This window comes from Lichenostomus cassidix, chromosome 1, assembly GCF_008360975.1.
Source record: "Lichenostomus cassidix isolate B80296 chromosome 1, HeHo_3.0, whole genome shotgun sequence".
Taxonomy (NCBI): Eukaryota; Metazoa; Chordata; class Aves; order Passeriformes; family Meliphagidae; genus Lichenostomus; species Lichenostomus cassidix.
The window spans coordinates 59,227,949-59,244,287 of NC_139479.1; the positions used below are offsets into that span (position 1 = coordinate 59,227,949).

General features: G+C 36.3%; 1 protein-coding gene across 3 annotated transcripts in view; it reads left to right on the forward strand.

Moving 5' to 3' along the window:
- Positions 1 to 16,339, forward strand: part of DGKH (diacylglycerol kinase eta) — a 157,139-nt gene that overhangs the window by 124,724 nt on the left and 16,076 nt on the right. For 2 of the 3 annotated variants that reach the window (XM_085059159.1, XM_085059174.1), the window contains 12 exons: positions 5 to 122; positions 576 to 686; positions 842 to 938; positions 3,412 to 3,519; positions 6,392 to 6,505; positions 6,791 to 6,925; positions 7,560 to 7,726; positions 8,547 to 8,652; positions 9,329 to 9,421; positions 13,632 to 13,751; positions 14,157 to 14,265; positions 15,651 to 15,781. In XM_085059159.1, coding sequence (XP_084915285.1) covers positions 5 to 122; positions 576 to 686; positions 842 to 938; positions 3,412 to 3,519; positions 6,392 to 6,505; positions 6,791 to 6,925; positions 7,560 to 7,726; positions 8,547 to 8,652; positions 9,329 to 9,421; positions 13,632 to 13,751; positions 14,157 to 14,265; positions 15,651 to 15,781 — 1,409 coding nt within the window. The remainder of the gene's footprint in view (positions 1 to 4; positions 123 to 575; positions 687 to 841; positions 939 to 3,411; positions 3,520 to 6,391; positions 6,506 to 6,790; positions 6,926 to 7,559; positions 7,727 to 8,546; positions 8,653 to 9,328; positions 9,422 to 13,631; positions 13,752 to 14,156; positions 14,266 to 15,650; positions 15,782 to 16,339) is intronic. The other variant, XM_085059165.1, reaches the window with a different exon arrangement.

Consider the following 16,339-nt stretch of genomic DNA (forward strand, 5'->3'; position numbering starts at 1 on the left):
TCAGGTTTAAGGGCTGGTCTAGCTGCTTCCATTGCAGGAAGTTCAATTATTAGCAAAATGTTGCTAGCAAACATCGATCCATTTGGTGCTACGCCGTTTATTGACCCGGATCCAGATTCCTTGTAAGAAATATTTTGTTTCCAAATGTACTATTTTGCTTTACTTTGCTTTCCTTAAGGGCATCCTTCTTATATTTTTGTAGTCTCTTTTTTTTTTTTTTTTGCATTATGAAGCTCTTGTTTGCTATTGTTTGGCAGTAGACCTCAGTGTCTGAAAACAAGCTGGACTGTGCTGGTTTAGTTATGAGTGGCACAAATGTTTTTGCAGCAGCTGAAAATTATAGGAGACATTTGCTTACTTACCCCTTGCTCACCTGGAGGAGGAGGAGGACAATAATCTTTCAGAGCTGGATTTTTCAGCCCAAGCCAGTTTACTCGGGCAGAATTAGAGAAAAGATCTCTTGAAGTATATTAGTTGGTATTCTGTTCTGTGACCAATCACAGTCTTGGTCAAAGATGTTTGTGTGTCCAGATTCTGTACAGATGTACACCTAATTTTCTCTTTTCCTTCAACAGGGAGGGATATTCGGAAAAATGTGTCATGAACAACTACTTCGGGATTGGGTTAGATGCAAAAATTTCTCTAGAATTTAATAACAAGCGAGAAGAACACCCTGAAAAGTGCAGGTAATCTAATTGTCAGTAACAGAGCCAAGATGTTTCCATTCTTTTCTTTTCCTTACCTTTTTATATGAATTTCCTAATTTGTTTCTTTTTCTGCAAATACAAGACACAATAATGTTTATGTTTCAATATGTGAATCTTGTTCTGCCTGTTTTCAGAAGTCGGACGAAAAACATGATGTGGTATGGAGTTCTTGGCACAAAAGAGCTACTGCAGAGAACTTACAAGAACTTAGAACAAAAAGTTCAACTTGAGGTAAATTTTATTTATGGATTGAGTTGCTTGCACAATGTGTAGTGAGGAATTTGTGCTTATTTTTGAAATCTGTTAGCGTTCTTGTGTCAACCCAAGCTGACCTCAAAGGCACTGTATAAAGATGTTCTATGTAAAACTTGGTTCTCCAAGTCATGTTTTGGAGGACAATGTCAGTACTTTAGGATCGCAGAATACCCAGTATAATGTTTCTTGTAATTATTGGCTTAAAAAAAGATAATAAATTGTATAGTTAGGATATATTTCTTAATGTTCACTGCATCAGAAGAGAGACCAGGTTTTAAGGGCAACAACAGAAATGACCATTAAATAAACAGAAGGAAAGAAATAAGGAGTCTTAATTCTTCAGGTTCAATTTAAAGTCTCTGAAAGCTACACATATAGGGAAAGCACATAAATAGTAAAAAATTCCTGACAAGAGAGGAGATTCTGAATATGCATCACAAGAAGCCCAGCTACACCAGTAGAGACTTTCTCTAGTAGTCTCAAAAAGAAGCAAGATATCATCACAGCAACAAGTTCCATGTTTAAACATAGTTATTTTTTTTGCTTTTAAGTTCTAACATAAAATCTAAGTCTTCCACATGGTATTGGAAACTTAAAGGAAGTATAAATGATTCCCAAATGCAGAAAAAGGCTACAGGATGGTTAATGTTATTTTCACCCAAGTAATATCTAAGGTGGATTTTGACAGAGAAAATACATAATTTCTCTTTTTATTTCATGCTATTTCATATGGAAGTTTATGATATTTATATGAGGTAACTTTTTAAGTTGAAAGAATAGTTTTGCATTTCTGGAGCTCTTTCTCACTCTGAAATTTAGAAGGATTTTCTCTGGTAGCAGCAGATTGCTGTCAGCTAAGGATTGAGTAATTATCAAGGAATTATGCAGTAGTTAGCAAATATAATGACAGGAAAGAATGTTATATATACTGCACATAGAATTCTAATTTAGGGATCTTTTGAATTGGATTCAAATAAGATTCAATAATACTGCTGACCCTTCCATAATTAGTTTTTAGTATTTCTGGAAGTAAGTCAGCAAGTAAAAATTTCATATTTACTGTTGCCTTGCATAATATTAGACATATTATGCCTACATATTCAGGCATTAGAGGCAGACCTCTACTATAATACAAATGGCTGCACAGCATCTATTAATATCACACCATATTTTGGATACTGTCTCATCTTGATTAAAATGTTACATTCTGTCTTGTTGCTAAGATTAAATCACCAAATGAGAGCATTAAGCACATTCTGGAAATAATTTGCATCTCTTTCTCCTCCTGATAAAGGTGCTACAGATTTTGTCCTTATTTCTTTAGAATTTCTGTTTCATTTGCATAATTTTAAGATCCTTCTATGGGACTGGTAATGTGTAGTAATCTAGCAATCTTCATTAAAGGCTGCTAGACCTGCAACTTCTTGGTCCATAAAATGACACTTGGTCCAGCATTTACAACCTTGTGTTTCTAATTTGCTTCAGTTCCATGCCTGTGGCACTGCTGCAGGACTTCACTTTTGACTCCCAGTGGAATGGTTTGAGATCACTGGGCTCCCCTCTGCAGGCAGTTGTACTGCTGCAGTTCAAGAGTGATTTCACTGATGTCTTTAAATTTACTCTTGGACCAAAGTGAGATTGGCCTATGTTATCCCATGATTGTGTTGAGTAGGACATGGAGTTGCTTATGGGTTTTGGGAGACACAGCAGTAAGAAAGAAGGACTGAACAGTCAGACATAAGAGTGACCTCTTACCTGCAAAATCAACATCTCCCATCCACTGCCAGGGTGACACTGGTGGGGTCAGTCCTAGATTTGTATTTGCACTTTTGGGAGGAGAGTGAAGTTATTTTTACAGGAAGTCAGCAATACATGCAAACGCTGACAGCTAACCACTTGTTTGTGGCTATGCCAGAAATATTCTTGGATATTCTTGACACCACCCATCCCCCTCCCCCCCACCCCTGGTTTAAATGGATTTGACTAAATAACAAGTCTATTGCAATTTTGGGGATGCTGATATAGTTACTGAATGTGTAAATGAATCTTTTTGTAATTTCCTTGGCAATCTTACTATGTGGACTCAGGGAGATTGGTTTTCACTGCAAAAAGATTTTTAATCCTTGATGGAGAGACAATGGTTTAAGTGCATGAGAGATTCCATGATAAGCGATGTGAAAACGTTTCTTTGAAGAATCATGGAACACCAGTGCTGTAGATACTGCAGCATGTAGATCTACATGTTTTTCAGCTCATTAAAAATCAGTGCTAAGATTGGAAAGAAGAGGTTTGTTTTAGAGGTGCTTCGTTGCGTGGAGGGAATACTGTTGTGTCAGACCTTCTAATGACTGTCCTCCCCTGGCAGCTCTGTTGAAGCTTCATGTGCTAAAAATGGCTGATTGCTGTTATCATATTATTTATGTACTGAAGGAGCTTTTATCCATTACAGTGTGACGGACAGTACATCCCCCTTCCAAGCCTGCAGGGCATAGCTGTGCTAAACATTCCCAGCTATGCTGGTGGGACTAATTTCTGGGGTGGAACCAAAGAAGATGATGTAAGTAGCATTAAAAAGACTTAACCTCCTGGGCAAAACCAGCAATAAATATAATTAACTGCTCTTCTCACTTGATATAAATAGTAGTGTATAGTTTGGATAACAGATCCTGTTTGAGGAGGCTGTCTCAGTTCAAACTGTATTGTCTTGCTGGTTTTTTTAATTGAAAATATATTCCATGATTTTTTACTGTCCGTTGTCTTCTGTCATGTCCATTCCAGCAAAATGTTCATAATAAAGCATAATGATTTTGTTTTTTTAAATATCTGTATGAGTATTTTTAGAAAATAATTTTATAAACAGACACAAATAATTTCTCTCTGTATTGTTTTACAGATGCCTGTAAATAAGGTTTCTCAAAGCCTAGATACCTCTGTTTGCTATAGTCTAACAAACTTTATACCTTAATTTTTTTCCTGTTCCTCAAACAGCTTTGCTATAAGGGATGGGGATTCAGAAAATGAAGACTGATGCATTTAGTGACTGATAATTTACTGGGGGTAGTAAACTGGTTTTTGAATATTATTTTCAATGAACTTTTAAAATACCGTAAGGTAGCTTTTTCTCCTTCTTCCTTTCATCTCCCAAGAAACATTTCACTGCATGGATACCTAAATGTCATACAACATGAAACAGTGTTACTGCTGCTATCCACTTCATTCACAATGCACCAACTGTAATTACTGGCAGATTATCCTAATCTGCATGTCCTGATTTGGTGTGTGATGTCTGAATCACCTAAAACTGTAGTTGCAAACTGGCTTGTGATTTTAATATAGACAATCCAGGATTTTTTTGCCAAAAAGCTTTGCATTTCTGGGTTTCTTGTGAGTTTTTATCCTTTCCATTCTTTTTATACATACCTATATATATATATATATATATGAGAATTTTATGTAATATATTATTATATCTATTATATATTATTGCATTGATTGCTAGTTTATATTCTATAATACATATATAATTGCATACATATATATATGTTTTATATATGTGTATATATATTCACATGTATAAAAGTGAAAAAATAAATTTAGACATGTTTCAGTGTCCTTTTAATTTTTTTGGTATATGTTGGAGGATGGCAATTCTGTTTATATTTGGCAATGGATATCTGAAGTTTTTATATACTCCATGTTCATAGACATAACTTGAAAGCTGTTTTAACACCTGCTCAGCCCCTGTTCAGGAGTTTATTTTTCTCCCTGGACTGCTTCAGTGAGAGAGAAGATCTGTCCTAGCTTTTGTACTGCTATACAGCAAATGTGTGTGTCATAGAGCAGTTTTGCTGATAGTATTATTAGTCTTCTAATGGGCAGATGTACCAGCAAAATGACATGTTTGTTCTGGACAGAGTTAGGAGCATAATTCGCTGCTTTAGTGCAGTCTTGAATGAGTCTTCATCAAGTGGTGGTAGTGGTGGTGGTCTGAAGTGCTGCTGGTTCTGCTTGTCTGGACAAATGAAAGATATTGCCTTGACAGCTGTGACTATTGCTGAAACATTAGCAGTGAGCCAAGCAGGGCATCTGTACCCTGAGTGGCTTGAGCAGGGCTTATTAAGGCATGTTATTTTGGTTTCCAGATGACAGGCTGGAAACATGACCTGCAACAGGAAAGGAGTCAACTTGAATGTTGATCTGTAAAGATTGGTCTGCCTTTAAAAGAAAAAAAAGGAGAAAAAGAAAATACTGGTTTTCAGTACAGATATTACTGGTGGAGAGACAGAGCAGAAGACTGGGTTGTGTTTTTCCCGTACTTTTGCTGAAATGGCAACACAAAATAAATGAAATTTTACAACTACTTTTTCTTAACGCATGCCAGAACTAGCCCTGTAAATATCAGTTACTGGATCAAGAGCTCTGCACACTTTTTATTGTGGAATAGCACAATCAATTCTTGGTTCTTTTCATGATGTTCATGTACTCATGTGAAAAATGGAAAAAATTTTGTGGAAACTTAGAAAAAAAAAATCAGATGGAGATACTGGAATTTTCTTCAGTCTGGTCTTGAGTGTCTCTGATGCAGCTTGCTCTGTCTAGGGTGCCTAAATACTGCTCAGAAAGGTGATCTCCCTACCCATTAAACTCTTACTAGAGTGATTTCTCACTGATCCCTATTGCATATTAAGATGAAATGGCCAAACTTCAAGTGACCTTAGTAGGGTCAAGTCACTTAGTAGGGTGACTTAGTAGGGTCACCTGCCAGACCCAGGTGAAGTCCAGCCTGAGATCTGTGCTGTGGCTGAGTTCCCCAGCAGGTCACCAGGTGGCAAGACTTTTCTGTGCTTTGTGTGAGCTTGTAGAAATTCAGCACCTTGTCTGCAGAGGAGGACATTTGTTCCATAAAGTGGATAATTTACAGTGGCTAATTATACACAACACAAGCAAGATTCTCTTCAGCATCAAAGCAGTGTTAAGCAAAGCAGAGTGTGGACTTGGATGTTGGTTTCTACAGAATTCAGAATATAAACAGATAAGCGCTTCTGGGAAGAAAAAGACTGCATTACTTCTCTTACCTTGAAGAGCCTCCTAGATATTAAGTACATTAACCAAGCAGAGATTTGAACTGTCCTTACATTTTGCCTTGAAAAACATTTCTTAATCTGCTTGCTGAAAAATGCCATGCTTCCTACATAAGGATATGGCTTGTCATTCAGATATTTGAAATACTATCAGCATTGGTGTTTTAAATAATATTTACCTAATGTCTGTGGTATCTTACTCCTATGACTTTAAAGAGACAGTGTAATTCTACAGTAAAGAAGTTAGAGCATTTAAATGTTGAAAACATGTCTGTCAATGAATCTGTTTCATTGCAATCTGAGCAGTGTATATGCCATCAAAAACTGAATACTTTCTTTTCCTCACAGATATTTGGAGCTCCATCATTTGATGATAAAATCTTAGAAGTTGTAGCTGTATTTGGCAGCATGCAGATGGCAGTTTCCAGAGTCATCAAACTGCAGCACCACAGGATAGCTCAGGTTTGTTTCTTGCAAGCATGTGGGATGGCTGGCAGCAGTTTGGGATTCTGGCAAGTAGCGGCACTCCTGATGGCAGCCACCCTATACATTAATAAAGTCCTGACATTGTTTTGTTTTTAGTGGGTAACAAATTGTGTTCCATGATGAATGAAGTATAGGAGTGCTTAATTCTTGAGACAGTTCTGGACAGAAGCCACAGCTCCTCGTAATCAACAGATTACAGGTGGCCTGTCAGTCTCACCAGTATTTATTACCCTGTAAAATAATGTGTTTGTTCTTTTGCAGTGTCGGTCAGTAAAGATCACCATACTTGGTGATGAAGGGGTTCCAGTGCAAGTTGATGGCGAGGCATGGATCCAGCCCCCAGGAGTTATTAAGATCATACATAAAAACAGAGCTCAGATGCTGACACGAGACAGAGTATGTTGCAGAAAGAGCTACCATTGCTAACACTGGTTTCTGTAATAATTGGTTTCAGTTATAATGTGAACAAAACAGTGATTATGAAACAAAATGTTTAATGACTATTTATGTAATTCATACAGTTACTTACAGTTATATAATTTCTATAATGAGCCTGATAGAGAATTATTTTATGTAAGTGGCAAAGCTTTGTCAACTTCTATTGGTTTTATTAGTGCTATTGCTATATTCTTATTAATATATAGTAAGAATGGTCAACATTTTATCCCTCCCTCCCTCCTTCCCTCAGTTGGAAAAGACCTCTAAGATCATCAAGTCCAACCATTATCACTGTCTTTATGTTCTTATTGGTTTGGAAGACACATTTTGAGGATAATGGGGGAGACAGAGGAAAAGCTTTCAGAAGTGACTTACTGTCTATACTAAGCTTTACAAACTTGAAAAGTAAAATTATTATTTAATCAGGTTGTATTATTCATATAAAATTAAATCAAGCAGTTGTTTATTTGTTAAATTAATTTTAAGTAAAATAATATAAAATTTAAATTTATGTAAAATGTAAAATTACATTTTTTAATGAGTAAGACTACTTCAACTGCTGTGAATTGAATGTATAATTCATTTTGATTAGGCCTTTGAAAACACCCTGAAGTCTTGGGAGGACAAACAGAAGTATGATTCCTGCAAACCTGTTATCCGATCTCCCTTGTACCCTCAGCAAGCTGTTGAGTTGGCTACAGAAGAAGAAGTTGCACAGATCCAGCTGTGCTCACAAGCTGCAGAAGAACTTATTACCAGGTACAGTAAAATTAAGAGGTTGGATTGGCAACCTAGACACCAAGACTGAATTGTTAATGTAAATTCATACAGAGAAGTGTGCATTTTTTTATGCCCTGGTTTTTTATTAATATTTTGTTGTCACTACATCAGCTGGTTTTTACCAATTTAAAAATTCAGTAATTCGTATAGGCTGAGATAAAGACGAGAACTGTTTATTTTAAATCAGAACATTTTAAAAAGCTTCACATTTTACCATAACAACAAATTATCTTTAGCATCAAAATCACCAATAATATAAGGAAGGAAGAGCTACATACTCTTTTTATGATGCAGACATAGAAGAATAATTTAGTCTATCATTACCCAAACTGAAGTTTATTCAAGACAGCTTTAAAACTTAACTGTTCTTGAAATGGTCTGGAGGTTGTAGTTACAGCTGGACCTCCCATTATCTTAAATGTTTGCAGCCAATTTTCAAGTAAGTTATTGTAATGTGCTAGAGTTTTCCTCTGTAGTTTATTTGAATTAATAGCACCAACATTTTTTGGTCCGGTGTTTTGGTTTTTTTTATAGCATTAGTGTTCTAAAACAAATAAGTCCATCTCAGTAATTTGTACCATTATAAATAATCTGTGTGATGGACATCATTTATATGAGGTGCTCTATTGCTTGAAGAGATACTTGCCTTTCAATTTTTCTTATTAAGTATCATATTTATCTAAAAGTGTTTTGTGAAGCACATCTTTGTGTATTTTCTCATCTGGTTAAGCTGTGTACTCAAGAATTAGTCTGTAAAGAAATTAAGACATTCTATTCTCCTTTTTAAATGTTTTTGTAGGATCTGTGAAGCAGCAAAAGTACATAGCCTCTTGGAGCAGGAGCTTGCTCATGCTGTTAATGCATGTTCACATGCATTAAATAAAGCCAACCCAAGGTTTCCTGAGGTAAAGAAGAACAGAGATTTATGTATAAGTAAATAAGCTATAACATCTGGGTGCAGAAGCTGGTGGCATGGGGGCTGTATTGTAATCCCTGTCTGTGGATCCCTTCACAGAAATTTTCATGCTTAATTGCTATCTAAGTGCTATACAGAGAGGGCAAAGGGGCTGAGGGGGAATGAGTTTCGTGGTTTCTCTCTTCATGCTCGATAATCTGGGTGTTTACAGGGATTGGACCCAGAAAAGATTAATTAGGTAGAAGCTGTCCACAGCTAACCTAAATTGACAAATGGTAAATATGTTAGTTGACCTTCTTTAAATATGGCTATTAGCTTACTTCTGCTAAGAATAAGGTGGAAAATTGAAATCAACAGTCATTGTTAAATGAGATTCACAATTTTTCTGCTGGCCTTTGCTATATGGGGATTGATATGGTGGTTGGTCATCTGATGATCTTCAGGATTATATGAAGGTCATACTAAATGAAGTAGAGGAAAAGACAGTAAATAGATACTACATTTTTGGTTTCCGTTCTCAGTGCTGAACAGGTTGTCAGTTTAGAGCTAAACTGACATATTTCTTCTAGGAGAAGGCACTTAAGATTTGTGCTGTAAGACTAAAGTACTAATTCTCAGTCTGACTTGCATCACTTCAAAGAATGTTTATGCTTCTTTTTCCCCAGAGCCTTACCAGAAACACTGCCATGGAGATAGCTGTCAATGTGAAAGCCTTACATAATGAAACAGAATCTCTCCTAGTAGGAAGAGTTCCTTTGGTAAGTTCACAAAACCCATGGGCTTATTCCTTCATTCAGATTATCTGTGATTTGTTCTTTGCTGATTTTTGTAAATTGGTGCCAAAGTGAAGACACACTGCAAGAAGCTCTGTAAGGTGGATAGGAGGAGATTACACTGCACCTGTGGTTGGATCAGAAGGAGTTATGAAATCTTGCTCTAGGTTGGCATCCATCTTTCCTCACTTCAGATAGCAAAGTCATTGCTTGGACTCTTCTTGTTAATAGTCAGTGGTGAGAAATGAGTGTCCTTGTGAGGCTGATTCACACTCAGCTGTCTTGGAGGCCTGTCTTTGAAAAAGATGATTTATCTTTCTGAGATGTAGCCTTCAAGAGAACTTCTGGAGTGCTATTATGTGGCCATATTCAGAGTTTGAGAGCCTGGGGTTTGAGAGCTGTTTAGACTCATACAACTTCTACAGATCTAATCTGGGCGAGTAAATACCACCCTTGTTCTAATACCTGTTGGGAGTTATTTTATAATCTTTAACTGGTAAGTATTCAGTAAACCCCTAATGGTGCTTGCAGACTTTGCATCTTCTTTGGCAAGTGTTTCTGTGCCCCCAATGATGAAGATTTCTCAACAATTGTATCTGGATATATAATTGGAAAATTTCTCTATTGACCTTGTGAAAAGAAGAAATATGTCAGGTTTTCTGTGCTGGTCCAGTTTTATATTGAGAAGATATTCAGTAGAAGCAGTTACATTTTCTTTAGATTTGAAAGCAGATTTATAACTAACTTGTTTGTTTAAGTGTTGTAATTAAAAATGTATATTAATAGGAATATTTTCATTTAGCTGAGTTAGGGTATGAAACTTACTGCAGATCCACATACCTTTCTAAACAAGTGATAAATGGTATGAGTCTGTTTTAGAGTAACCAAAACTGAATATAGTCTAAAGGCTAAAAATTAAGTTACAGAAATAGTCAAAGATAAGGTTCACATGTTTTATTTTACAGTGTTTTCAAAGGGAAAGTTATTTCATTAGATGTTTTTGTCCAAGAAAAGGGAAAAGATATCTGCTGGGTTTTTTTCCAAGTGTTATTGCTAGTCGCATATATTTCATATTTAGTGGGGAATTAAAAGAGATTTTTAAAAAAAAATTGTTTAGGAAAAGAAATTAGAAGGAACCACTTAAGTTGGTGATGCCATACTAGGACTGGTGAAATTTTTCAAGGCAGCCTGGAAGTAATGTTATTATGTAAACCTTCCCATTGAAACATTACCTTTTCTGCAGCTGGTTGTGATCTCATTGTGCTGTTGAACTGAGCCCTTGTTCAGGCTCCAAACCTTCATTTCATTCATTTTTTTCATTTCTGAGTTTTTGCATGTTGTATTTCTGCTTCTCATTATGGTTGTACAAATGTCTTCATGAGGCTACATCAAGCCCTTTTTTTAATAAAAAGGCTGTTTGGAAGATACCAAGATAATATTCCAGAGATATCCATTATGCTCATTTGACATTGTGCTTATTTAGAACAGTGTTTCACAGTCACAGGAGGAAGGCACCCTGGTTAGCCTTATTGCCATTTATTTTCTAAATGCTGAAGTTGCCTGTCTGTTGGTCCCTCATTCTATTAAAACAGAGACAGATGAAGTGTAAGATGTTGCTTGATGTATCAGCTGCTCCCATTGTAAACTGTTCTCCTAAGGACCTTTCTCCTCTGACAGACATTCTTTCTCTGATATCATCCTCTATTTTTTCAGCTTCGTCACTTCTCCCTCACCCCTCTTCCCTGTGTTCAAAGCTCCTGAGAGCAGTAAACTCATGTCTTTGTTGCTTATACTACTTGGTTTAACCCCAGGTAGCAACTAAACTAGGACACTTGATAAGCTGCTTCTTTGGTTGCCATTTACTGTCTCTTGAGTCTTGCTGTTACAGCTCCTGAAGAAGAGGAAAAAAGTGTAAATACACATAAAACAAGTCTGTGATTCTTACCACTTCCTGTAAGAGCTGTGATTAACAAAGTTCATAAAACAGTATTAGTATTAGATCACAGCAAATGGTGAAGTACAATTTTTAGTGAAATGATAATATCATAGGATCACAGAATGATTTGAGGTGGATGGGACCTTAAAGATCTTCTAGTTCCAACTCCCCTAGTATGGGCAGGGACACCTTCTACGAGACCAGGCTGCACCAGATGGGACAATGAAGCTGATTTGTGGAATCTCCCAGATGGTAATGGCTGGAATACAGTTTGGAAAAAATTAAAAATACTGTGTTTTGCCTAGATACTTTCCAAAGGCACTGTTTCCATTTTTTAATTTTAAAAAGCATTTCCAGTCTGGAGCAGAGCACAATTTTCAAATGCATTAAGGGAAAATTATGACAGAATATTTCATTTCAACTGAATAAAATTATCTGAACTCACTGAAATAAAATATTTTCATATCAAAAACTTAAGCAGGGAAAGAATTTAAAAATCCTTTATTTTTATTGTTTCCTCAATAGTTTGAATTTTCATCTTGGAAATAAGATTTTCCAAGATGTTGTAGGAGGAGAATTTGCCCTAAATTGCTGATTCTTTTTGTACCAGAATTATTATTTTGGATTTATTTCAGGAGTACCATCAGATGAGCAATTTTGTCCCCAGGCAAAATGTTTTCCTCTGTGAATCAAGCAATTAGATAAGTACTTGTCGAGAAAGACAGAATTCTTTGCTTCATTCATTTATAGAAACTAGATGACTTGAGTAATTTCTCAGAAATGAAAACACAAGAAAAGTTGTAACTTCTTCAAAGAAAAGTGGCTCTTTCCCTGTGCTCCAAATTAACTGAACTATTCACATGGGAAAAAAAAAAAAGAAGGTAAGACAAAAGAAACATCAAAGTCTGCTTATGGACACTGAATTCTCTGAGCTTTAGCCATGAAAATAACATGATGGCAAAGGGAGCTGATATTTCTAGTATTACTATACTAGACAGTAAGATCTTACCAAAGGTGGTCTCTTCTTTGAAAGATGGGAACATATGCAAACCATTGAAGCAGAGGAAAGAAGTGTTTGTTAGGTAGGATAAATTAATTGGGTTTGTAATTTATCACCAAACTCCAGCAATGTCAAAATCTTTTTCTGACACTAGAGATAGCCAAGATTTTCTTACAACTCCTTTTAAAAAATGCATTCATTAGGATGAACAGAATGAGATCATTTCAGAAGGATATTCTGCACTGCTTTGGGACTACTTGTAGTTTAAACAGAGAAATTGATGTTCAAATTGCTTTATTAATGATTCCAAGCAACTTGGTCTATGATTCAACTCTTTACTTCAAAACAGTGTTTCAGCAATCCCAGATAAGATCAAAACAGCTTTTCAGGGCATCAGCTGCCTGCCTTACCTCTTCCACATGGGTTCACTCTCACAACAGCTGCAGGACAGTTTTCAGACTGGAGTTTAAAAGGAAACAGGTATCTCTGTGGCATTCTTAAAGTCTTGATAGAGACAAATTTATGTAGGTCATCAAATCCTGATGTTTTTATGCAGCCCCTGCTTGCTTCTTTGGCCTTTACTGATGTTCTTGTCGTTTTGTCTCCTGTTGGGGAGTTCTTCCCACCCTCAGCCAGCAGCATTTTCTTTCTCCCCGTCTAACCTATTTAGAATGGGTAGTGCAGGTATCATATCACCACTGGGAGACCTTTGGGAATGGAGAATCTTCAACAAGATCCATTTCCTCTTACTTGAACATGAGCCAGGGATCTACCGTCAGAAGACATTTGCAAACAATACCTAGCCTTATTACCATCTACTCAGTTTTTTTACACCACTTTTCATACAAAGAATTTCCAGATGCTTACTCTTCTTATGAGGTTTTCTCTCCCTTGTGTTGGTAGCTCCCATTTCTAGTGTGTCCTTGCAGTGGTGTTATCAGATAACTTTTGCTCTGTAAAGACTCAGGAGTGTAGTGAGGGATGACAGTGATTGACAGCTATGTCCAGCTGGTCTGCACCAAAATCTCAGCTGTCTCCATCATCCCTTTGTGGTCAGGACCATATTAAATGTTGTGTCAGGGTGCTCTTATACATCTCAGAAGAAAACTCTAATTTTGGAAGATTATTTGTTTTCACCATTTTTTGATGCTCACCATGAAGTAGTCATCTGTTTGTGTGTGATAACAAGATATCTAGATTTAAATGTTAAACCTCAAATGAAACTAAAAGTACTACTTTTCTGGTTTGTTTATAAACAGCAGTTAGAAGCTCCCCATGAAGAACTATTGTCTGATGCTTTGCACAGTGTGGAAATAGAGTTGAGAAAACTTGCTGAGATTCCTTGGCTTTATTATGTTTTTCAACCAAATGATGATGAGGTAAGTTTGATTAATACATCCTGATTTTCACTGAACATAATTTCTTTTTGATAGGGAAAAGTATGTTACAATCTTTCGTGATCTGGTGAGGCGCTTTCAGTAGTGATGCTGGATCATTTCTGTCTGCTGTGACCAAGCTTCTAAGCTTAGGGCTTTTTTTTTTTTGTGTTTTATTTCCTTTTGTGAATATAAAGGTTTTGATTGATAAATAAATAAATTAAGCATGTATATTTAATATATATTTATTAAACCAAACATGTGTAGAGTTAAATCCTGACATTATTCTTTACAGAAGTAAATTTGGGTCTTACTTTTCGAGATTAACTTTGAACTGCCATCACAAACATATACTTTAACTGTTGCTTTCTGTGAATTGAAGGTAACCATGCCTCTTTTCTCATGCAGGATCCCCCTCTGGATTATGCTAAAAGAAACAACAGAAGTACAGTGTTTCGTATAGTGCCAAAGTTTAAAAAAGAAAAAGTTCAGAAACATAAGACCAGCCCTCAGCCTGGTATGTGTTTTGAAATTGCAAGAAAAATAATAGCATTTGCAGAAAATGTTATTTTATGGGTTGTTTTTTGAAAGAGGTGACTGCCTAGGAGTAAAGTCAAAGTGGAAAGCAGCTGAGCTAACTGCCATCTTCATTAGGATAAATATTTCTTTCAGTGCATTTAAAAAGCATCCAGTAGAACCCCAATACTTCCAAGTAAGCCAAAGAACTACTATGAAAATATTTTAATAGTTTTATTGTGCAACAGGACCCGTGTCTTTGCTGGTGGTTACATCTGATTAACTCATAGCCATACAAGCCATGGGTAAACACATTGTTTCCCTGCGAAGCTCCAGTTCAGGTTTTTCAGGTCAGTTTCAGGTGCGAAATAGCCTTTATCACACTGGTTTAATTAACCAGTTATTCCTAAATTTTGGGTGGGTTATAGGTTCAGTAAGTGAGACAGATCAAACAAAGAATCATCATATTCAATACTAATTTTTTAGTTAGAAGTTGAACAAACTCCACCCTCCTCTCTTCCCATTTTTATTCATGAACTTATGGCCTTAAGATTACGTCCAGGAGGTAATCAGTGATTAAATGGTCCTAAAACTGTTTCTATGTTGTTATTTTTTAAATGAACAGTTGATCACAATCTGCAAAATCTTGCTGTTGTTGATCAGACTTGAGTTTCAGATTAGACTTCAGATTTCTTTTCATTACAAAGTGAAGTGATCAGCATTGAATGAAGTTGCAAAATTATAGCAATAAGTAGCATAACTATTTTTTTAATATATGTGGTCTTAATAGGACTAATGTGGGCAACTAACCTTAGAGAACAATGTTTTACAGAGAGCTGCTTAATGGCCTGTGTAACACAGTATCTTAAAGAGTACTTTTTGTCTTAATTAAGAATACTAGAATATGTTAATTAAAACTGGACTTGCTTGCTGCCATTGCTATATTTGAGGTATGGTTGCTATTTTAATTTTACATGTCAATTAGTTTTTGAAGGCTTCTCCTCTCCCTGGATGACTACTAATAAATTAATGGCATAAAGCAGAACTGCATTAGACTTTGCGTCACTGATCCTAAGCTGGTTTAATGTGAATTTGTTGGGACATGAGGTTTTAAAGGCTTTACTGAAGAAACTGGAGTAAAGCTGAAAGCATGGCTGCAAAGCAAAGACCCCCAACTTTGTTTAGATACTTTCTCATGTTAACTGCTAACCTGTAAACCTGCATGTAAAAAGGAAATTGTCAGTTTTTGTCGAAAAGACACCTCTAACCTTTCCCTTTGCTAGCACGGCAATTCTACTCTGTTTTCCACTCTCTTTGGCCTAACCTTTGCTTGTGATGCATTTGAGCATGTAGAAATTAAGGGGGTTTTGCTCTTAACTTTGGTAGTTCAAAAGTGGGGCACAGATGAAGTTGCTGCTTGGCTGGATCTGCTCAGTTTGGGAGAGTACAAAGAAATCTTCATCAGCCATGACATCCGAGGCTCTGAGCTTTTACACCTGGAAAGGCGAGATCTTAAGGTATTTCCTTTGTGCTACTTTTCTGCTATTGACCATTTTCTTTGACAAAACAACAACCAACTTTTCTTCTTTCCCTGCACTTGTCATTGCTTGTAGCTTGGCTTACACTGTGCAAATATGCAATAAACTAATATGCGCTGTCCTTGGGCCTGACTTTCTGAAGTGCTGACTTGAACTCACAACCGAGAATATCTGTGTTACTCAAAAAATTTTTTTTTTTTTTTACTTTATGTAGAATGATAGCATTGCAGTTTATGTCAGAAGGCATAGGAGAAGCACATTTGATATCTTACTGGCATCTGTGTAATATAATGTCTTCTTCAAGAGTTCACTGTTTCCATTAAACATGGTCAGTATGGATCAGTTGATGGCAGTCATAATGATTTTGAATCTATATCCTGCAAGGCCTGATTTGCTCCACATGATTTATTGTGTATATATTGGATATAGTGGGTGTGAGAGAGATAAGCAGCTTAATAAATTGCAGCATTGGGCTTACATGGCATTGGTGTTTGTGTGTCAAAATCGGTTTTCTCCTCCCTGACCAACCTCTGATAT